Here is a 24589-nt window from a genome sequence, read left to right as displayed (position 1 = left end):
GAGTACAACCCTCCTCCTCCCCTTGCTCCTCTGGTCTTCATCACGCACGGCTCCTGGTTCCTCCTCCGGCAAGACTGCCCTCGGCTCCTCGGCTCCTCGGTTCGGTCTTCGGACTACTCAGACCACCATCAGTGTCTAGACTGCATCAGGGGGGATCAGCTCCTGGCTTTCTAACCCCCTAAATATATATAATTTCATAATGATGGAGTGTAATCTCCAAAGACTGCATTTGTACCATAAATCTTGCATATCTGCAACAAAGTCTCTCCTGATTGAAATACATCTGACAAGTGCTGTTAGAAACAGAACCTGTCACAGGGCTACAAGTCAGGTTTTCATGTGTACACACTTATTTTTGGTTAATTTGATTTATTTTGGTTCACCTGTGCCAATATACAGCTGGCCTCCCACCACATTTTTAAAGGTCCCATGACATGGTGCTCATTGGATGCTTTTATATAGGCCTTAGTGGTCCCCTAATACTGTATCTGAAGTCTCTTTTATATAGACCTTAGTGGTCCCCTAATACTGTATCTGAAGTCTCTTTTATATAGACCTTAGTGGTCCCCTAATACTGTATCTGAAGTCTCTTTTATATAGACCTTAGTGGTCCCCTAATACTGTATCTGAAGTCTCTTTTATATAGACCTTAGTGGTCCCCTATACTGTACTGTATCTGAAGTCTCTTTTATATAGACCTTAGTGGTCCCCTAATACTGTATCTGAAGTCTCTTTTATATAGACCTTAGTGGTCCCCTAATACTGTATCTGAAGTCTCTTTTATATAGACCTTAGTGGTCCCCTAATACTGTATCTGAAGTCTCTTTTATATACAGTGGTGTGAAAAAGTGTTTGCCCCCTTCCTCATTTCCTGTTCCTTTGCATGTTTGTCACACTTAAGTGTTTCGGAACATCAAACCAATTTAAACAATAGTCAAGGACAACACAAGTAAACACAAAATGCAATTTGTAAATGAAGGTGTTTATCATTAAAGGAGAAAAAAAATCCAAACCATCATGGCCCTGTGTGAAAAAGTGATTGCCCCCTAAACCTAATAACTGGTTGGGCCACCCTTAGCAGCAACAACTGCAACCAAGCGTTTGCGATAACGTGCAATGAGGCTTTTACAGCGTCCTGGAGGAATTTTGGCCCACTCATCTTTGCAGAATTGTCCTAATTCAGTTACATTAGAGGGTTTTCGAGCATGAACGGCCTTTTTAAGGTCATACCACAACATCTCAATAGGATTCAGGTCAGGACTTTGGCTAGGCCACTCCAAAGTCTTCATTTTGTTTTCTTCAGCCATTCGGTGGTGGACTTGCTGGTGTGTTTAGGATCATTGTCCTGCTGCAGAACCCAAGTTCGTTTCAGCTTGAGTACACGAACAGATGGTCGGACATTCTCCTTCAGGATCTCTTGGTAGACAGCAGAATTCATAGTTCCTTTTATCACGGCAAGTCTTCCAGGTCCTGAAGCAGCAAAACAGCCCCAGACCATCACACTGCCACCACCATATTTTACAGTTGGTATAATGTTCTTTTTATGAAATGCAGTGTTCCTTCTACGCCAGATATACTTGGACACACACCTTCCAAAGAGTTCCACTTTTGTCTCATCGGTCCACAGAATGTTGTCCCAAAAGTCTTGGGGATCATCAAGATGTGTTCTGGAGAAATTGAGACGAGCTTTGATGTTCTTTTTGCTCAGCAGTGGTTTTCTCCTTGGAACTCTGCCATGCAGGCCATTTTTGCCCAGTCTTTTCCTGATGGTGGAGGCATGAACGCTGACCTTAACTGAGGCAAGTGAGGCCTGCAGTTCTTTGGACGTTGTTGTGGGGTCTTTTGTGACCTCTTGGATGAGTCGTCGCTGCGCTCTTGGGGTAATTTTGGGCGGCCGGCCACTCCTGGGAAGGTTCACCACTGTTCCATGTCTTCGCCATTTGTGGATAATGGCTCTCACTGTGGTTCGCTGGATTCCCAAAGCTTTGGAAATGGCTTTATAACCCTTTCCAGACTGATAGATCTCAATTACTTTCTTTCTCAATTGTTCCTGAATTTCTTTGGGTCTCGGCATGATGTGTAGCTTTTAAGGATCTTCTGGTGGACCTTACTGTGTCAAGCAGCTCCTATTTAAGTGATGCCTTGATTGTGAACAGGTGTGGCAATAATCAGGCCTGGGTGTGGCTAGAGAAATTGAACTCAGGTGTGGACAACCACAGTTATAGTATGTTTTAACAAGGGGGGCAATCACTTTTTCACACAGGGCCATGATGGTTTGGATTTTTTTTCTCCTTTAATAATAAACACCTTCATTTACAAATTGCATTTTGTGTTTACTTGTGTTGTCCTTGACTTTTGTTTAAATTGGTTTGATGTTCCGAAACACTTAAGTGTGACACACATGCAAAGGAACAGGAAATGAGGAAGGGGGCAAACACTTTTTCACACCACTGTAGACCTTAGTGGTCCCCTAATACTGTATCTGAAGTCTCTTTTATATAGACCTTAGTGGTCCCCTAATACTGTATCTGAAGTCTCTTTTATATAGACCTTAGTGGTCCCCTAATACTGTATCTGAAGTCTCTTTTATATAGACCTTAGTGGTCCCCTAATACTGTGTCTGAAGTCTCTTTTATATAGACCTTAGTGGTCCCCTAATACTGTATCTGAAGTCTCTTTTATATAGACCTTAGTGGTCCCCTAATACTGTATCTGAAGTCTCTTTTATAAAGACCTTAGTGGTCCCCTAATACTGTATCTGAAGTCTATTTTATATATCCCCATGGTTACTACACATTGAGCGCCTGGCGTTTAACTCCTTATTAATAACACTGAACTTTTATATTTGATTTGATTCAAATGCCTTACTTCTTCCTCATATTTCTGATAAAGTATAGATCTTGTTCTAATGTTTCTACTTGCCCACAGTATTCCCATCTACCTGTATTATAACTCTTGTACCCTTAGCAGAGTAACATTTTTTTTTGCATCTACCTTTAAATCAATCTTTATTCACAGACATTGATATACAGCGGGTTAAAGGTTCAAATACATATTTAGTTAAGCTTACAGAGGCCATATGATTTAACAGCTTTTTTGTAAGCCTATATTTAGATATGGAAAAAAAGATATTGCTTAATATTGGCAGCCAGCTCAGGAAAAGCTTGGCTTGCATGTTTGTTTGTTTTTTTGTTTGTTTTTTGCAATTTGACTTGTGTAAATAAAATTTGGTTAATGTAATGTAACGCAACGTAAATTGAGGGAGGCTGAGTGACGCAAATCAAACACACCTGCGATGCCGCTGCGTCACCAGCAGGTGCATTCTGGGTGTGGCTAACATGCTAACAACGCTAAGTAACGTGCCGAATGATGGATTTTCCAGCGTGATTTCTGCGTTAGCAGGAACATACTGGGACAGAGAGGTCGAGTGGACTGGTTATACTGGGACAGAGAGGCCGAGTGGACTGGTTATACTGGGACAGAGAGGCCGAGTGGACTGGTTATACTGGGACAGAGAAGCCGAGTGGACTGGTTATACTGGGACAGAGAGGCCGAGTGGACCGGTTATACTGGGACAGAGAGGCCGAGTGGACCGGTTATACTGGGACAGAGAGGCCGAGTGGACTGGTTATACTGGGACAGAGAAGCCGAGTGGACCGGTTATACTGGGACAGAGAGGCCGAGTGGACCGGTTATACTGGGACAGAGAAGCCGAGTGGACTGGTTATACTGGGACAGAGAGGCCGAGTGGACCGGTTATACTGGGACAGAGAGGCCGAGTGGACCGGTTATACTGGGACAGAGAGGCCGAGTGGACCGGTTATACTGGGACAGAGAGGCCGAGTGGACTGGTTATACTGGGACAGAGAAGCCGAGTGGACTGGTTATACTGGGACAGAGAAGCCGAGTGGACTGGTTATACTGGGACAGAGAGGCCGAGTGGACTGGTTATATTAGCCTGAGCACGGTGAACCTGGAGCAGGTCAACGAAAATCCCGTTCGGACTGGTGAGTACGAGCTCAACGGTGACCGAGACTTCAATGTTTAAAGCCTAGCCGTTCGCAAAATTACGAATCCCACTATGGCCACGCCAAGACCCGCCCTACGAAGCAGCTCGATTGGTTGGGGTTAGGCGATTGGTCAGGGGATAGGACCTGTACATGTAAGCATGGACGCCTGGCCAATAGTAGTGTGTGAACGCTATTGAAGGGCGGCGGGTCTTGGCGTGGCCATAGTGCGATTCGTAATATCGCTAGCCGTTCGCGGGTACAGTAAATATTTCCATGGTAACAATGAGTTCCTCCAATCAGAGATGTCGCTGTTTGGTTTAGGATTGTGGGTAGTGTAGTATAATTTGTCTCCATAGGATCGCGGATTAAACATGCTTTTCTTAAAATAAAGCTGATTTCATTCAGACTTTGTGGCTTCTACGGGAGCAGAAACTTTCGTTTCACAACCTCGGAGCTCGTAGTCAGTCTACCTCGCATGGTTTAGACGTTTTTGGCTAATAATCAAAGTCTTTATGGAGAAAATGAACGGGTTTTTTACTAGGCTACTCACTGTACGTTGCTAGGTCTAAAAAGCAGCTTTCTTTTTACCCTAAGGTGTGTGTTTGTGGCCTCAGCCGCATATATTATATTATATTATATTATATTGTTTCTTATGTTTTATTCCGCTGTTGATTCTGTGAGAAAGTTAGTTGATGTGGATTAATATTGCTGGCTTGTTCATCCACTGCATCGTAGGCCTATATAGGCTACCTTTTTTATTTATGCCGATTTTTAAGTGTAGGCCTAATTGTCTGAGTTATGCCTCTTATCTAGTTAATTCTAGTGAAGCTAGGGATGTTTTTTTTTTTTTTTTTTTTTTTTTTTTAAGATTAGATTCAACTTTATTGTCATTGTGCAGAGTACAAAGACAACGAAATGCAGTTTGCGTCCAACCAGAAGTGCAAAAAGTGCAGAAAAGTGCAATGCGATATACAGTACAAAGTATAGACAGGACAAGTAATGTAGTGCAGTGTAGACAGTAGTGTAGGCTACACTGTCTACTGTACTGTGCTGGTTTACATAAGGTGGTTTAGAGTAATATAAATGAAATATAAATATGTGCAGTGTATTAGCAGTTACCTTTTTATAAGAGCAGAATAAATATGGCTATGTAATAGAACAATGTATTAACAACATGTACAGATATGTGCCATGTAGTTGCAGTAGCATTATAATTAGATTAGATAATACTTTATTCATCCCAAAATGGGGAAATTCACTTGTTAGAGCAGCAGTTTTTCCACAATAAAAACAAACGAACAAACAAACAAACAAACAGTCAAACAACAGAAAATGTGCAAAAAGTACTGAATGAATGTAAAGTGGCATTATACAAATAGTATTTTAAAGTGGCCGAAGTGCGAAAAATGTTGTAATGTAAGTAATTGACATGAAATTAGATTGAATATTATGTAATTAAATAACTTAGCAAAAGTAATTAACCATAATATAAAAGGTATTGAAGTGTGACCATAATATAAATGATACTGAAAAAGTAAGTACACGGAATGAAAAATATAAATACACGCAAGTGTAAGTTAACCCTTGTAAATTAACCAAAAATAGCATGGGTGGTTCCCAATTAAGTTCTCCGCAAGTAAAATTAATGATCACTGCTTTCATAGAATTTTGGGTGTTTAATTTTATTGCATGTGTGTTCTTCCCGGGTCAATTTTGACCCGGTGGTGCAATGGGGCACTTTGCGCTCAACAGCAGATGAACACACACACACACGTACATGAATGCACATGTGGAGACACACAAACACCCCCACACACATGCACACACACACACACACACATACATACACACACACACACACACACCCGTTGCAGTGGATCACACTACTGTTCTTTTCAGCAGATTAACACGCACACACACACAGACACACATGTACACATGCAGACGTGCACATGCACGCACGCACACGCGTGCCCACACGCACACACACACACACACACTCAGAAACAGCTGACACCTGCAATATATCACACTATTGAGCTGTCGTGACATAAAAATGTACACAGACACACATGCACACAGACATGTGCACGTATGTACACACACACACACACACACACACACAAATACAAACCTACAGACACAACTTCAAACTACAGTTTTGTAAACTTGTTGTTATAACACCTTTTGATGTGTCTTTCTCAATATCTCAGATCTCAACTGATTTTACTCAGAAGGTAGGTATAATTTTATGTAAATGAAGTCTGTTGACCATAAATAGAACAGAATAAGTATAAAACTAGTTGAGATGAATTGGAATGAAGTTGAATAAAAGTGGAAACACAGATTTGAGTGATTCATTATAATTGCCTATGCTTTATAAACACGCAAAGTAGATCAGGTCACTTTTTGCCCAGGAAGACACCAGGTGTGATTATTGGCTGCCATTCAAAATAATAAAATGGTTTCAAAACCATATCCTGACTAATCACTACCATGTACCAGTCAGTGATTATCCACAAACATAGGTTCATCTGATCTTAACTATAATGAAAATAATTCATAATTTATGCTTATTTTACCCCTAAAATTAGGTATTATTTCATGTAAATGAAGTTTATTCACCATAAATTCCAAAAATAAGTGAAAAAATAATGGTAATGAGTTGAAATGAAGTTGTTAACAAGGTGTAAAATAGAATTGGGTGATAATTCATACTTTATGCTTTATTAATAGCCAAAACAGACCTGGTCAATTTTGACCCGGGAGGACAACAAGTGGGATTATTGGCTGCCATTAAAAAAAAAATTGAAATAGTTTCAAAACAGTATTTTCACTAAACTTTGACTTATACCAGTCTGTGGTAAACCATCAACATATGTTCCCATTGATCTCAACTGTTAGTCAAAATAATTCATAATTTCAGCTTTTTTTAACTCAGAAATTAGGTATGATTTGATATAAATGTGTTTTTTTGACCATATATATAAAACAAATAAGTGTAAAACTAGTGGTAATATGTTGGAAAGAAGTTGTTAAGAAGATGTAACACAGAATTGGGTGATAATTTATACTTCATGCTTTATAAACTGGCAAAACAGACCGGGTCAACAACTAGTGCATGGAGATGGGAGGAAAACACAAGGGTTAAGTTAAGAGAGAGAGAGAGGGAAGACATGCAGGAAATCGTCACAGGTCGGATTCAAACCCATATAGGCATAAACCTCTCGGTATATGTGCGCCTGCTCTACCCACTGAGCCAACCCGGCCACCTTGACACACCTTTTAACAATACATACTTGCTCCCTGATTAACGAGGTTGGTACTTAGACAACAAAGGGCTTATGAAGTTGCAACAGCTGCAAAAACCTGCTCCAGATGTGTGGTTTCACCGCTGAACTCGCAGGTGCAGCTGTCATATCCAGCTGAAGGGGGGGGGGGGATCTACCTCAAAACGTCCCTGAAAGTGACACTATGCTGCCATCTGTGGACAGAGATAAGTAATGCAATAATAATAATGTAATACTTGTAGCTGCATGTCGGCTTAACACTGGTGGAAAAGTAACTAAATACAGTTACTAAAGAACTGAATTTAAGTACAATCTTGAGGTACTTTGACTTTATTTGGGTATTTACATTTTATGCTACTCTTTTTACTTCTACTCCACTACATCTCAGAGGGAAATATTGTACTTTTTTACTCCACTGTATTTATTTGAGCTTTAGTTACTTTTCAGATTAAAAATACAAAATGATATAATCAAGAAATAAATGATAATCATATTATAGATTAAAAATAAAACTGCAATCAAATCAAAATCACTTTTTTTTTTTTCTTTTTCATCAAACCCCAGTTTTTGCAAGTTCCCGCAATTTCATCGCATAAAATTGCATAAATATCGCGCATATTCCATCGCATTTTTTAAGAAAATGTGCTGTATAATCAAGGATTTTTGCCCACAATAATCACAAAAAAACCCTGCATTTTTCTGGAAGGACTGTATTGATCCCCAAGGGGACAATTAGAAGCTATCCAGCAGATGAAGTGTAGAAAGTAGCTAAAATATTTGCAAAATGAAAGTGATGTATCAATATAAATCAGTGATTTATTATTATTATTATTATTATTATTATTATTTAACTTTTGGTACTTTAAGTAACGATACACTCAACTCACGAGTCGCGATTTCACAATATGATTCTCTCACAATTTCTTTAACAAAATGATTTGCAGACAAATGAGTGAAAAATATTCCTTTTTAAAATCTAACTGTTCAAAACAACAGATGTAAATAAATAGAAAAAAATCTCTTCAAAGAAATAAATAAAGACTTAGTGACGTCTGAAGTCAAACAAGTGAAATCTAAACGCCTAGGATGTTTAAAAACTGCATCCCCGTTCATTTTGAATCTCAACCGCTTGTAATACTTACATGTTTATATAGATTTTTACTGATTCACGATGCATTGTTACATCACTCGAAATGGGACATTCTGCATAACGAGTTTTACTTTTGGTACTTTAAGTATATTTAGATGCTGATACTTCTTTTACTTAGGAAGATTTTGAAAGCAGAATTTACTCATAACAAAACATGTCTAGGTATTGCTAAGTGAGTATTTCTTCTGCCACTGGCTTTTACAAAATCTATTGCATTATTAGGCCTATAGATTTATCTACTGTATAAAAGTTGGTTTAAATTAGCTCAAGTCTCGCTTTGCCAGACCTTCCTCCACAGCGCTGCGGAGGAGGGTCTGGCTAGTCCACACAGCATTCTGGGATGGGAGAATAACGTGCTCTGGTTTATTGGCGTTTCTTTAAACCAGTGGTTCCCAACCTTTTTTTCCTTGGCGCCCCCCCTACTCATGTCTAAGAAAAGCTGAGCCCCCCGCCCGAAACCAAAGTTGAGGTAACTCTCGAGATAGAGCCTTACTTTCTTTTTTGATACAGAGCAGTTATCAGCACTGTTACGTTTCTCCTCCATGTTTCATTCATAAAATAGTGATGCCGTGGCGGCAGGAAAAATGAAGATACAACAAAATATATAGTTTTCATACAGACTTTTGTATACATTAGATATTCTAGTGTATTATCATTTGTTTAACATGTGCAAAACAATTTTTTTTACCTCAACCTCAAACCAGATAAAGACTCGCGCCCCCCCTGTGATCTTTGCCGCCCCCCCTGGGGGTGCCCGGACCCCAGGTTGGGAACCACTGCTTTAAACCAATCACAATCGTCTTGGGCTGCGTTAAGCTCCGTCTCTGCAAAATAGCCTCTGGAAGTAACTTGTTTTGATTGAACATGTGTACGTTCAAAAGTAGTTTTAGTCGTGCAACAGAAAAATCAGATTGGACAGATAGTCTAGCTAGCTGTCTGGATTTACCCTGCAGAGATCTGAGGAGCAGTTAACCAGAGTCCTCACAAATCCACCGGAGGTTAGAACGCCAACACAAAGAAAGAGGAAGGTAACACACGGACATCTTGGCGAAAAGACATTCATCCGGCGGAATTTCCTGCGGCACCGGAGCAATCCTGGAAGTGGAACGTCGTGGATATAGACTAGAATAGCTCCAACTCTACCAGCGAGATGTACTTGCTATTCTTGCATGGGTATTATATATCCAGTAATATACATATAATAATCTAACACTCACGGGAGCCACTTTTCTACATATTGAAGACTTTATTTTGCTGTCACCACTTGTGTACTTTTACTCAAGTGAAATTGAAATTGAAAGTGAATGCAAGACGTTTATTTGTAATGGAGTATCTTACACCGTAATATTGCTATTTTTCTTCTTCCACCACTAGCAATAATAGACAATATATTATATATTATTATTAAATACTGGCCAATGTAGTCTAGGCTCGAAGAAGGTCACTACACGGTTTTGCACATATAAAAGCACAACCCTAGATTTTTATTTTTTTATTTTTTTTTACTCAAGATTTCTGTCCCCTGTGTCGACACACTTTGTTTTTTCCACAAAGTTATGGAAAACAACAAAGTGTGTCGACACATTTTACCAGCTGAAGCCAGAAAATTAAAAACAAAACCTAACTTTCATCATATTATGTCATAAAAACAAAGATTTCACAACCAGAGGGATAGGATTTAAAAAAAACAAAAACAGTTGAAGAAGAACGCAAACGGAACTTCAATGTGAACCAATGGTTAATGAGAGATTTTACATGTGGGCGTGTCAGACAACTCAAGGAACGAATAGGAAAGCCGTAACCTTGGGAACTTGTCGAAGTGGCAGACGGTTGGGCCAATCACAACCACTACCTCAAGTGCACACATAATGAGCGTGAAGAGGGGGCGCGCGCTGGCTCAGTGCACGCAGAAAGCAGCTACGCAGGAGAGAGGGGGCAGAAGCCGAATGGTGGAGCTGAAGATGGCGGATGGCGACAGCGGGAGTGAGCGCGGTGGTAGTAGCGGGGGAGGAGGTGGTGGCGGCGGCGGCGGCTTCCAGCACTTCCAGAGGGACCAGGAGACCCAGGAGCTGGCGTCCAAGCGCCTCGACATCCAGAACAAGCGCTTCTATCTCGACGTCAAGCAAAACAGCAAGGGCAGGTTCATCAAAATCGCCGAAGTCGGGGCCGGGGGCTCCAAAAGCCGCCTGACCCTCTCCCTGTCGGTGGCGGCCGAGTTCCGCGACTACCTCGGGGATTTCATCGAGCACTACGCCCAGCTGGGGCCTAGCAGCCCGGAGCAGATAGCACAGGCTACCGCGGGTGAGGACGGCGGGCCTAGGCGAGCTCTGAAGAGCGAGTTTCTCGTCCGGGAAAACCGCAAATACTACCTGGACTTAAAGGAGAACCAGCGGGGGAGGTTCCTCCGGATCCGGCAGACCGTTAACCGCGGACCGGGCTTCGGAGTTGGGGGCCCTGCGGGCGGCATGCTGTCCGGCCAGACCATAGCCCTTCCGGCCCAGGGGCTAATAGAGTTTAGAGACGCCCTTGCTAAGCTCATAGATGACTACGGGGGAGACGACGAGGAGCTAGCAGGGGGCACGGCCGCTGGGGGCTACAGCGAGCTCCCCGAGGGCACCTCCATCATGGTGGACTCCAAACGGTTCTTTTTCGACGTGGGGTCCAACAAATACGGAGTGTTCCTGCGCGTGAGCGAGGTGAAGCCTAGCTACCGGAACTCTATCACCATCCCGTTCAAAGCCTGGAGCAAATTCGGCGGAGCTTTCAGCAGATACGCCGAGGAGATGAAAGAGATCCAGGAGAGGCAGAGGGATAAAATGTACGAGAGGAGAGACGAGTCCGAGGGAGACGACGTGGACGACGACTGATGAAATTTAAAATGAAACAGCTGTTTAGTCCAGTTACACGACACATCTGCAGTATAGGGGTATTTTGCATAAAAGAGAAAAAGAAGAGTGCATGCCAAATCGTGCTGTAATAGCCTACTAAAGTTGGCGTTAAAAAAAAACAAAAAAAAGAGTACATGTGCAGGGAATTATTGGTGTATTATCCTAAAAGTTCGTAGGTATGAGGGTTAGAGGGATTGTGTGAATCTCTGGAAGTGGGGAAAAAAAAGAGGGACTACATGTGTAAAATGAGATATCTCATTGGGGGGGGGAGGAAATAAAAAGATTGCTTTATTGTAAAAAATAAAATAGGAAAGAGAACCTACTAAAACCAGCAAATTGGTTTTTATAACACAAAAAAAAATGAAGCCAATGAATGCTTTTCCTATTTGCAACATAGTTTATATTTAAAAAGAGTCAGGAGTCAACCTGTTTAAGATGTTTTCCTTGCTCCAGTTTAAGGAGAGAGAACTAGCATCCATTGTATTCCTGTTATGTCCAGGTCTCTACTCAGTGGGCAGATTGTGGGATTTTTTTTGCAAGTCAGTCAGACGAACCATGAGAGGAATGTATAGAAAAATCTGCCGTCACTCCTGTGGATGTTTTTGCATTCAGTATAGCAGCAGATTCAGAGCCGAGGGAGCCTTGCAGCAGCAGCGTGCATGCAGTTAATCGAAAAAGATTACCCAAAATACAAAGGGGGAAGTTACTGAGAGGATTATCTTTTTAAAGCCCAAACAACAAGGGCCTTGTGGAATAAACGTAACGCTTTGACTCCTGTAGTCAATTACAGTGCAGCTCAGCTGGGTTTTATGTTATACATACGATCTTTAGCGGTGTTTTTCAAAGCATAGTTCATATTGTTTTCAGTAAGAATTCACTTTCCTCACGCCAGAGCATCCCTGGTGTTTGAGAACAGCTTGGGGAGCCAACGAAGTGGGGAGAGGACTGTCTTTTAGTACCCCCCCACCACCACCACCACCACCACCAGGGACAACACACCGATAAACACACACACACACACACACACACAGGACTTTTCAAGATCATTTGCTCCCACGTGCTACTATACAAGGGTCCAAATATCTGGCTTTCGGACGGGAGCGCTGCATCAGATAACCGTGAAGCTTCTCTGACATTCAAGCTCTGCCGGACTGCAGAGCGTCAGAGATTTTTTTTTTTTCCCATCAGCCTCTCTGTCCCTGGCTCAGAGCTGGATCGACAGCCGTCTCAACCAGCCACAGGCTGTTTTTTAAAAAAAAAATTCTGACGTAATTTAACACGTGAAGACCCTGGACAGAAACACATTGATGGATGTTGTTGTTATTTTCTTTTCAAAAAGAGAACTATATTGAAATGAGATTCTACTTATAGGAAACGTATTACCGAACAAACCAGCAACAGATATTTTGAAATACTTATAAATGAAAATGTATTGTGTAAAGGAACTTCCAAGTCTACAAATTATAATAATAATTAAAAAAAGGCTAATTTCTTAAAACAAAGTTGTGACTCGAACCTCCAGATTATTTTTCATTTTGTTTTTCCTAGAGTGAAAGTATAACACTTCCTTAATTAAAACGACTCTAATGCAATACCTGATGTTGTGACTGTATATTTTTAAATCCCTGTATGTGTACTTAAAGATGATCTATTTGTTCTGCGGCCTAATTTACTGAATGTAAACAGGAAGCAGCCAATGAAATATGATTATTTTCTTGATTAATTGATGAATCCTTTACACTATAAAATGTCTGAAAAAGTGAGAATGTCTGCCGTAGTTTTCTGAAGTCACTTAATTTGCATTTTCTTCCATCCAGCAGTCTTAATAACCAGTCCCTCCAGAAAAATACCATTATGCAATCGCATAATTCAACGCATAATCAGCCAAAGTCTGCGTATTTATGCGGTGGCGGCATTTTTCTAAATAAGCCGCACTTTTGCCGCATAATTTGCAGAGATCCGCGCAAAATATGCGGGGCTTGCATGATTTCATAATCCCCGCATTGTTGTTGCAAAAAAGTCACATATCTTAGCAAGTTGAAAAATGTTGCGTTTACTTCACAGAGGAGCAGCCATTTTCCCCTGTTGCCGTGGGAATGTTACAAAGTGATGTAATTACGTGACGTGAACATCATCTAAAATCAGGGTGTTTTTCTCTTTTTCCCAAAAAATTTTTTTTTGTTCCAGCAATTTCATCGCATAAAATTGCATAAATATCCCGCATATTCTATCACAATTTTTTAGGAAACGTGCCGCGTAATCAAGGATTTTTGACCACAACAACCACAAAAAACCTACGTTTTTTTCTGGAAGGACTGAATAACAAAACAAAATCAGTTTATATTGATTTTTAAACAGAGAAAACCAGCAAAACCTCACATTTTAGAAGCTTAAAAAGCTGTTTTTACTTGATAAATTACTCAAATGATTAATACATTATCAAAATAGTTCCCCAGCAATCTGCATTAGTTTGTGTTGTCACTTCTGTGTTTTTGTGTTTTGCATTTTTTTCCCTTTCTAGTGTTGACCTAAACTTGCGTGATTCACTAGTTTCACTTTGAAAGACCCTCCTCCACAGCGCGCTGGAGGAAGGTCTGGCTACTCCACACAGCATTCGGGTGTGGGAGGAAAAAGTGTTCTGGTTTAATGGCATTTCTTTAACCCTCCTTTTGTTCTCGGGTCAGGTTTGACCCAATTTTTAAAAAAAGTTTCTATATCATAAATTTGGGTTTCTTTCAACCAAATTTTCAAAACGAATGGTAACGTGGACGGTTCCCCACAACGCTCTTCACGAGTAAAATAAAGATCAGTTCACTACTAGCATTGAATGTGTGTTCTATTTAATTTTATAGCGTTTAAAAACAATTTTTTTTTATAAAAGAACGTTGAAAAAGGGACAAATGTCGGGAAAAGCTCCTTAAACGTGGGGGAAAAACGCAGCATCAAAAAACATCGGAAGTAGTGACAAATAAACTTGGATAAAAGTCACAAAAGTGTCAAAAGGCGACCAAAATGTTGGAAAAACATTTTTTTTATATATTTTTTTTTACCAAGATATACATAAAGGTGCATGGTCGACACAAGGGTTAAACCAATCAGGATCGTCCTGGGCGGTGCTAAACTCCACACAGAGCCTCTGCCAAACCTTTTTTGCACAGGTGTATTCAGAACCATTACTAATATTGCAAATATAACCATGGCTGCATTCCACTTAGGAGAGACCCTGGTATTAAACCATTACTGATGGCTGCATTCCACTTAGGAGAGGTCCTGGTATTAAACCATTAATGATGGCTGCATTCCACTTAGGAGAGACCCTGGTATTAAACCATTACTGATGGCTGCATTCCACTTAGGAGAGGTCCTGGTATTAAACCATTACTGATGGCTGCATTCCACTTAGGAGAGACCCTGGTATTAAACCATTACTGATGGCTGCATTCCACTTAGGAGAGGTCCTGGTATTAAACCATTACTGATGGCTGCATTCCACTTAGGAGAGACCCTGGTATTAAACCATTAATGATGGCTGCATTCCACTTAGGAGAGGTCCTGGTATTAAACCATTACTGATGGCTGCATTCCACTTAGGAGAGACCCTGGTATTAAACCATTAATGATGGCTGCATTCCACTTAGGAGAGACCCTGGTATTAAACCATTACTGATGGCTGCATTCCACTCAGGAGAGACCCTGGTATTAAACCATTAATGATGGCTGCATTCCACTCAGGAGAGACCCTGGTATTAAACCATTACTGATGGCTGCATTCCACTTAGGAGAGGTCCTGGTATTGTGCATGCTGACTCACTGAAATATCTTACTGGGACACTTGATGGAACTGAGCCATCGTTAAGGTTATCAATGTCAGCTGTTCTTTTCCTACTATGACAAGTCAACATGTCTGCTGTGAAAAAGCATCATAGTCGTGCGATTGGACAGATAGTCTAGCTAGCTGTCTGGATTTACCCTGCAGAGATCTGAGGAGCAGTTAATCCATTAATCCACCAAATGTATAATTCAAAACGCACAAATGCATCCGGCGGGATTTCCTGCTGCTGCTGCACGGCAGCAATCCCGGAAGCTGAACGTCAAGGATGTAGATTAATGAGACTTATTTTTTCTCCTAGTGTTGGCCTAAAGTTGCGTCAAATCCACACCAGGATTATTGTGCTTTCACTGAAGAGGTCAGTGTGAGGATTTACATAACGCTTCAACCACATATGGAATCGGTTTAAGGATGCGACACACGATTATCTTCATAAATCGATTAATCCGTTCGATTAATCTATAAAATGCAAGAAAACCGTGAAAATGTCTAATTTATTTGGGCATTTTAGGCCTTTTATTTGTATAGGACAGCTTAGATTTGAAAGGGGAGAGAGAAAGGGAATGACATGCAGCAAAGGGCCCCAGGTCGGAGTCGAACCCACGGCCACCGCGTCGAGGAGTAAACCTTTATACATGGGCGCACGCTCCACCAGGTGAGCTAACCAGGCGCCCAAATGTCTAATCTCTTCCGACAAGCTGTTCAAACCGAAAGATATTCAGTTAACAATCACCCAAAGCAAGGAAATATTTACATTTCAGAAGATGGAGCCCAAAATGTCCTGTCATTCGTGTAGAGCTGCAACGATTGATTGATTGATTGATTGATTGATTGATTAGTTAACTATTAAATTAATCGTCAACTATTTTGAGAATCAAGTAAAAATGTCTCTGATTCCAGCTTGTTAAATGTGAATATTGTTCTAGTGTCTTCTCTCCTCTGGGACAGTAACCTGAATATCTTTTGAGTTGTGGACAAAACAAGACATTTGAGGATGTCAGGTTGGGCTTTTTGGGAAACTCTGATCCACATTTTTCCCCATTTTCTGACATTTTAGAGACCAAACAACTAATCTATTAATCCACAAAATAATCAGAAGATTAATCGGCAATAATATACATTCTTCCTTAGAAAAATGACAGAAACGAGGCATCAACTATCAAAATAGTTGCTACTTTTTTCCTTTTATCTTTTTATATTTTTTTTTAAAGTGTTTTTTGGGGGCTTTTCCCTTTATTACATAGTGACAGTGGATAGACAGGAAAGGTGGTAGCGAGATGGGGGATGACACGCAGCAAAGGGCAGCAGGTCAGATTTGAACCCGGGCAGCTGCAAAGGACTCAGCCAACATGGGGCGCACGCTCTTACTGGGTGGGCTAGAGGTCACCCCAAAATGTTTTTACATTTTTTTCGAGATCCGATTGTGCTATGTGTTCTACTTTCATCATAAAACCACATATACGTATATGTGCATATATAATATACTCGGACACAAGAAAAAGTCCCCCCGCCACCCACATCATCACATCCCCTTCACCATACCTAGAGCTTGGCATGGTCTTATGTCAGTTAGCCTAATAGCTGGTTTGATTTGCACTGAGAGATGATTTTATGCAAAGTACTCCATGGGCCAATCTCTAGGTATGGTGAAGGGTATGTGATGATGTGGGGGGTATGGTGAAGGGTATGTGATGATGTGGGGGGTATGGTGAAGGGTATGTGATGATGTGGGGGTATGGTGAAGGGTATGTGATGATGTGGGGGGGCTATTTTAATTCCAAAGGCCAGGGGAACTTTATCAGGATGCATAGTATCCTGATCCATGAAATAACTGTCCTTTAAAATAAACATCTGCCTGCCTCTATGGGAATTTAACATAGGGGTGGACTGACTTTAGTTGCCAGCGGTTTAGACATTAATGGCTGTGTGTTGAGTTATTTTGAGGGTACAGCACATTTACACTGTTATACAAGCTGGACACTTAATACTTTACATTGTAGCAACGTGTCATTTATTCAGTGTTGTCCCATTAAAAGATATAATTACATATTTACTAAAATGTGAGGGGTGTACTCACTTTTGTGGGATACTGTATATCTTGTCTTAATCTGCAAAGGAACTAATGTCAGATAAATGCAGTATTTGAGTAGATGTACTTATTTACGTTCCACCACTGATAAGCACCACTATGTACTTAAAATATCAAAAGTAAAAGTGCTTATCATGCTGAGTAGCCTCGATCAGTGTCGTTATATTATTGGATCATTAATGTCAACGATAACTTTAACCCTTGTGTTGTCTTTCTGTCGACCATGATGCAACATTTTGTTTTCCTGGGTTAAAATTATTACTTTATAGTCGTCTTTTTCAACACTTCTGTCGCTTTTCCCGATGTTTTTGTCACTTTTGTCAACATTTTTGTCACTTTTTTTCCAAGTTTTGTCACTTTTTTCAATGTTCTATTTTTGCAAACTTTTTTCAAATCCTATAAAAATTGAATTAAACACCCAAATTCAAGGAAGGTAGTGAACTGATCCTTTATTTCATTGGGAAGAGCGTGGCATGAAACCGTCCACGTTATTTGTTCTGTTGACAATTTTGTTAAAGAAAACCCCAAAATGGGTCAAATGTGACCCGAGGACAAAAGAAATTGATTGAGTCGCTTAATCTGTTAACTATTTTGTGGATTAATAGATTAGTTTGGTCTCTAAAATGTCAGAAAATGGGGAAAAATGTGGATCAGAGTTTCCCAAAAAGCCCAACCTGACGTCCCAAATGTCTTGTTTTGTCCCCAACTCAAAGATATTCAGTTTCCTGTCCCAGAGGAGAGAAGACACTGGAACAATATTCATATTTAACAAGCTGACATCACACAAGTTTTACTTTGTTTTGTCATTATAAGATATATAAAATATAAAATAGTTTGTGATTAATCTTTGCATGTCTAGTTTTGGACAGAGATGATTGAATAAAACATAACATAACTGGCATTATCCACAATATACTAAGAGTTTGTAGAAGAAAGATTTCCTTTTTATAAATCGAGGAAATAATCTGCAGATCGTTCGTTTGTTGCAGCTTAAATAGGATTTCTATTTTCAAATAGTCGCTCGAGTTCCCGCAGAGTGTGAGGAGCATATGCTTCACAGTTGCTGTCGAGAGACACACACACACACACACACACACACACACACACACACACACACACACACACACAGGTTTGTGACCCCACCAAGTCTTAACCCTCAAACAGCCCTTTAAACTTGTGGGGTCCAGCATTTTGGCCCCACAAAGCTGTCGGGACCCCACAAGTATACTGGACTCACGTTTTTTTGGACCCCACGAATATAGTTAAACAAGCCCACACACACACGCACACACACACACACAGAGACAGTTTGGCGTGACGCAGCAGCTGTCTTTTAGAGATAATAAAGTCTGTCTGCAGGAAACCGCTCGACACAACAAGAGCTTGTTCTTGATTTCGGTGAAAAATCAAAGCGATGTGCCGGTTAGTCGTGGTCGCTCTTCATCCGTAACGATCTCGGTGCTCTGACGATGGCGAGGAACAGAAAAGGAGGGATAAAGAAAAGAGATGCCGAGACGTCGGGGAAATTTGATTTTCTTCCTCCCATCGTGCTGATCTCCTGTTCTTGTCCTCCTTCTGCCCGGACCCTTTGTACTACAGCTGCTCGATTTATGGAAATGATTTTGGACAATATTGGAATCTCGATTACTTATTGACTTTCAGGAAAGATTTTCCATTTATTGAACTTAACAATACAGTGAAACGGGTAAACAAATCAACCGTGAAAAGACGTTGAACTGTGATATTTTCCTTATTACTTTTCCCGTTTTTAACTTTTTGAATTCCCCTTAAAATACATTTTAAAAAGTGCACTTTCACAATGTTTTGAAAACAAGTGGAAAAAAAAAAATGAAAAATCCCAAAGAAATATTTGAAAAAAATACATTTATGTCATAAATCCGTGTCATTCAGAAGACAAGACAAAAGTTTACTTGGAAAACATAATGTGTTTTTGAGATCTCAAGGAGCCGAAATCGCCATCAAAATTCGGTTAATTGCACAGCCCTACGTGTAGCTACAGATTAATTCAACCTCAAGAAAATAATATATCAACACAGGGTACTAAACACCATTACTCATTGACTTTGGGAAAGATGTTGCATTTACTGAAGTTGAAAAATCAGCTAAATAGTTCAACAAATCGACAGCAAAAACGAGTTGAACTGTGAAATTTCCCTTCATGTTTTTCCCTGTTTGAATTTTTAGAGTTCCCCTTAAAATAAATAATATATTTAGATGTTGGCTAAGTGAGTTAAGCCTTCGGGAGGGGCGAAATAGCATGTGTCATTCAGTACGTAAGATAAGATGAGAATTTACTTGCAGAATAATCGTTTTTCTCAATGACATTGTTTTTGTGATCGTTAGGAAATGGAATCAAAATCACAATTAAAATATTCTTAACTGCACAGCCCTCCTCCCTCCTCCCCTTGTGCCGATCTCCTGTTCTTGTCTTTCTCATTTTCTCCCCCGAGCCTTTCTCCGGGCTCCCCGACACTCAGTAGTTTGGTAAATTTGGCAGCTGTTAGGTGCTCATGTGTGCGCTGTGAGAGGCTGTGCTGACAGGACACGCTGGCTATTTTAACGTTGCGAGGCCTCCACAGACTTTGACATTCCTGGTCAAGGAGTCAGCTGTGCCATTAGGACCTCGTTGCCCGGGGACTCCGTCGTATACAACGGTGGGATTGTGCTGAGCTCTGCTCACAAGTGGCACATGCACGAGATCCTCCGCTGTGTGCACGCAGGTACTACATATGTAGTCATGAGATATGTTTTGTTCATGATAGGAAGCCTTGTGTCTGTTGATTCTTGATTCAGTCATTGTGGTAGCTCGTTATTAAAAATCCATGATTGCTTTTATTGTCCTTTTTATATATATATATATATATATATATATATATATATATACACACACACACACACACACACACACACTGCACTAAGGGTGGGAATCACCAAGAGCCTCACGATACGATATCATCACGTTACTTATGTCTAAATTGCAATATTCTTATATATTCTTGCAATAATAATGTCCTTTTTCCAACTTCAAGTTTTTCCCAGTTTCAAATGATGAAAGGGAAACTTGTCAACATCTTTTTTTTTTTTATCTAAAAAGATACATTTCTCTGTTTGTTCATCTCACTTCAGTTTTATTGCTGCAAAATTGGGATTGTCAGACTTTGGCTGATTATGCGTTGAATTATGAGATCGCATAACCGCGTTTTTCTGGAGGGACTGACAAACCGACCAACACAGCTTAAGTACTGCAACTGACAATTATTTTTATCGTCGAATAATCTATTATTTTCTCGATTAGTGGATTAGTTGTTCGGTCTATAAAATGTCAGAAAATGGTGAAAAATGTAGATTCCCAAAGCTCAAGATGTCGTCCTCAAATGTCTTGTTTACATCTGCTGTTAGCTACAACCGGAGCCCCGTTTTAAGCCTATATTTGTTTACATTTATTGCAAATTGGCACTAGTAAAAGTATGCCGAATTAGCCATTAGCAGCTCCTGTTTGCAGTGTATCCATGGATGTACAGACAACTATCACAGGGTTGCTTTGGCACCGAAGAAAACTTAAAAACAGGATCATTCTGCAGTTCTAAGAATCGTCTTTTGTCAATGAAATCTGGGCGGATGTTTGGACCTTTCTTAACGGACACCAGAGAGGATGATGTCCTCGAGCGGTGCAAGTCTGAATCTAAAAATACCGTATGTTTCTCATGTGTTTGTTCAGATTTGACCCTGACGGAGTTATGACTCATCCTCTGTGTCGGCCTCATGAAATTAAAATTCTGTATCGCAGTAAAGCTGCAAAGATGAATCGATTAGTTGTCATCTGTGGAATTAATCAGCGGTTTGAGCCAATTTTTATGAAAAGCTTCTTTTAAATGTTTTAGTTTCTTCTCTCCTCGGTGACCATAAACTGAATATCTTTTGAGTTGTGGACAAAACGAGAAATTTGAGGATGTCATCTTGGGCTTTTGGGAAACACTGATCCCATGGGGCGGATCTAGAAAAATATTTATGGGGTGGCGAGAGGGGGGCAGGAATTTTTGAGGAGTGGCAACATACAGTACAGGCCAAAAGTTTGGACACACCTTCTCATTCAATGCGTTCCCTTTTTTATTTTCATGACTATTTACATTGTAGATTCTCACTGAAGGCATCAAAACTATGAATGAACACATGGAATTATGTACTTAACAAAAAAGTGTGAAATAACTGAAAACATGTCTTATATTTTAGATTCTTCAAAGTAGCCATCCTTTGCTTTTTTTATTAAGGGAAAAACTTCCACTAATTAACCCTGACAAAGCACACCTGTGAAGGTAAAACCATTTCAGGTGACTACCTCATGAAGCTCATTGAGAGAACACCAAGGGTTTGCAGAGTTATCAAAAAAAGCAAAGGGTGGCTACTTTGAAGAATCTAAAATACAAGACATGTTTTCAGTTATTTCACACTTTTTTGTTACTGTACTGTATGACAGACAGTTATCACAGTTTGATGAGAAATAGTATATACACACTACAAAAGGGCAGAGGCTGCCATTTATAAACTCATACAGACAAACTTCATCTCATGCAATCAATGTCCTGCATTTGAGGCGACCATACAATGTGATCTCACTTAACAGGAGATAGATGTATGATAGAAGTAAGGCGCATTATCACAGGAAAGGCATTAAGGTAAGACACAGGTGATGAGTGGCAGATGTGTGAAAGGTGGAAGCAAACAGTTTTTGACTGACTGCAGTCGGACATTGGAGATTCGTGCTCGTAAATGGTCAAATTGGCCATAACTTTTAATTCGTTGGTGCCAACTGGGGTGGCAGCAGGGGTGGCAAGGCTTTCTGTTAGGGTGGCATCTGCCACCCTATGCCACCCCTGTAGATCCACCCCTGACTGATCCTCATTTTTAACAATTTTCTGACATGTTATAAACCAAACAACTAATCCATTAATGGAGAAAATAATCAACAGATTAATCAACAATGGTCGTTAGTTGCAGGACCATATGATACTATTATTATTATTATTATTATTATTATTCAAAATAAAAGAGCAAAAAACCTCTGTCTATCCTCACACTTTTCATTTAAATTTGAACTCTGTGCAAACTTGAAAAATAGCTGTTGTTTATCTGCAGTATAGCGTCTGAATTTGACAGATCTGTTATCTTGCCATGGAAAGTTGGCAACCTGAAGTTTTTCCCCGTCTGACAGACAAACGAATTGACGAGCCTCGGTCTCGTACAGTTGAATATACAGGCAGACACTAAAATAATTAGACTGTCCTCCCCTTTGTTCAAGCAGCAATTACAACCTAAATTTACGTTTTTAAGGAGGTTGTGGTGGTGGATGGGTCAACCAAAACACAGGCCTTTAACCCGGGATGTCCTGTTTAAAAATAAAAGTAACTGGACAGTTTTTTTTTTTTACTTTTACGAGCGTCTCGTTCAGCGTAACATTCGGGATGTTAAGTAACACGATCTTTTCCTAAACACTAAAAACGAAATACTTTTTGTGCCTAAACTCAGCTAAGCTGCGACTGTGGCCAGTTTTTATAACTTCTTGAGCGTAACGTTCAGCGTCACGTGCGCAACCTTCAGGAAGTGAAGTGAAGTCTGATTTTAGCCAAAACCACCATCTTTTTCTAAACTTAAAGCTTAAGTGCGTAACTTTTTGATATAAATGAACGTCCGTAACATTCAACCCGTTGCCAAATGAGTTGCTCCAAAGCTAATTAAGACTATCAGCTCCACACAGCTCTCTCTGGATCTCTCAGTACGACTATGTTCAGAAGATTGTGGCGTCGGGTGACTTTCCCGCGCAGAAACTGGAGTGAAGATAATGACCTCTTCTGACGAGTCATGCTTTTTTAATCCTCCGTGTCCTCCTCGGCTACGTGGAGGAGGAGTGTTGCGTGATCACTGAAGGCTTGTATCATGTGGACTTACAGACAGTGTTGTTGCGTCATTGCTTAGAATTCCTCATGGTGGAGACAGAAACTACGCACTGTAGCTTAGTAGTTTTGGTACCCAAACGTAACCAAACTGCAACGTTTCACAACGTTAAAGACGTGTTCAAAACCGTGACTTGTACGCTTAAAACAGACGTTCTCTGGTTTAGATATGAGGTTATATTTCCGGCCAACGCTAGGGACGCTAATTTAGGAAGCACTCCTGTGGATCGTATTAGACAGTCCTTCCAGAAAAATGCGGGGGGTTTTTGTGATTGTTGCGGGGCAAAAATCCTTGATTATGCGGCACTTTTTCTTAAAAAATGCGATGGAATATGCGGGAAATTTATGCAATTTTATGCGATGAAATTGGGGGAACTTGCAAAAACGAAGGAAAAAAAATTGAACACCGTGCTTTTCGATGATGTTCATGTCGCGTAATTACGTCAGTTCATAACGTTCCCATGGCAACAGGGCAAAGTGGCTGCTCTTGTGTGAAGTAAACGCAACATTTTTCAACTTTTTTGCAACGAAAATGCGGGGATTATGAAATCATGCAAGCCCCGCATATTTTGCGCGGAAATCGGCAATTTATGCAGCGAAAGTGAAAAAATGCGTTGAATTATGCGATCGCATAATCGCTTTTTTCTGGAGGGACTGATTAGAGGGTAGGGAGCAAATGACCCATTTCATCATGTGTTTTAGAGGGCTTATGATATAAATAATCTATATATAAAGTATAATAATCACTTTAAAATAAAAAAATGGGAGCAACAACATGTGTTTGACCAAGACTAGACAAAAATTGATTAAAAGACAGAACAATTCATGTCAGGTTCTTGGAAGAATTGGTGCAGCAGAGCATGATGTATGAAGCACTCAACTAGCTCTACCTTTTAATGAGGCCCTCTGTGCGTATTTAAGCAGATACACTGCATGTAATGCTGCATTTTGCAAGACGACTTCATTCCCCCTGAGCTCGGAGGTGAGAAGCCGGCTCCTCTCGCTCCTTAATAAGAGCACACGGCCAAGAGGACAAGTCCTCCACACAATCTAACGAAAGTCACATGAAAATCAGGGCTTTCGCCGCCATTATAAGGTTTAGGTGCAGCACACAAGCCGTTTTTGGGCAGCACCTTAGCTAAATGAATGAAATATAATAAGACTTTTCTCAGATCTAATGATGTAGTCAGACTTCTTTAAAGTTAGTCTTTTAAGGATTTTGAGTGTTATTTATTTATTATCTGGTCTAGCTTTTCCAACGTTTAAGACACCGATATGTTGATAACGTGCAAAATGATGTGAAAAAGAGACGCAAAACTACAACAGAGGGACACAAAACAACCCCAAAGAGACCTAAAAGAGAC

The 24589-nt window shown here is 40.3% G+C and overlaps 1 protein-coding gene and 1 long non-coding RNA gene across 3 annotated transcripts in view; both read left to right on the top strand.

Annotated features, from left to right (window-relative positions):
- Positions 1-3888: 3888 nt before the first annotated feature.
- LOC114570949 (uncharacterized) overlaps positions 3889-24589 on the top strand; it is a 34655-nt gene continuing 13954 nt past the window's right edge. For both annotated transcript variants that reach the window (XR_003694605.1, XR_003694604.1), the window contains exon 1: positions 3889-4007. This is a non-coding gene — a long non-coding RNA (uncharacterized LOC114570949). The remainder of the gene's footprint in view (positions 4008-24589) is intronic.
- Positions 10304-12930, top strand: purbb (purine-rich element binding protein Bb). Its single transcript, XM_028601609.1, has one exon. The coding sequence runs from the start codon at positions 10319-10321 to the stop codon at positions 11315-11317; it is 999 nt and encodes a 332-aa protein (XP_028457410.1). The 5' UTR covers positions 10304-10318; the 3' UTR covers positions 11318-12930.

This window comes from Perca flavescens, chromosome 16 (genome assembly GCF_004354835.1).
Source record: "Perca flavescens isolate YP-PL-M2 chromosome 16, PFLA_1.0, whole genome shotgun sequence".
NCBI classification, from domain to species: domain Eukaryota; kingdom Metazoa; phylum Chordata; class Actinopteri; order Perciformes; family Percidae; genus Perca; species Perca flavescens.
This window is presented reverse-complemented; position numbering and strand designations above follow the sequence as displayed.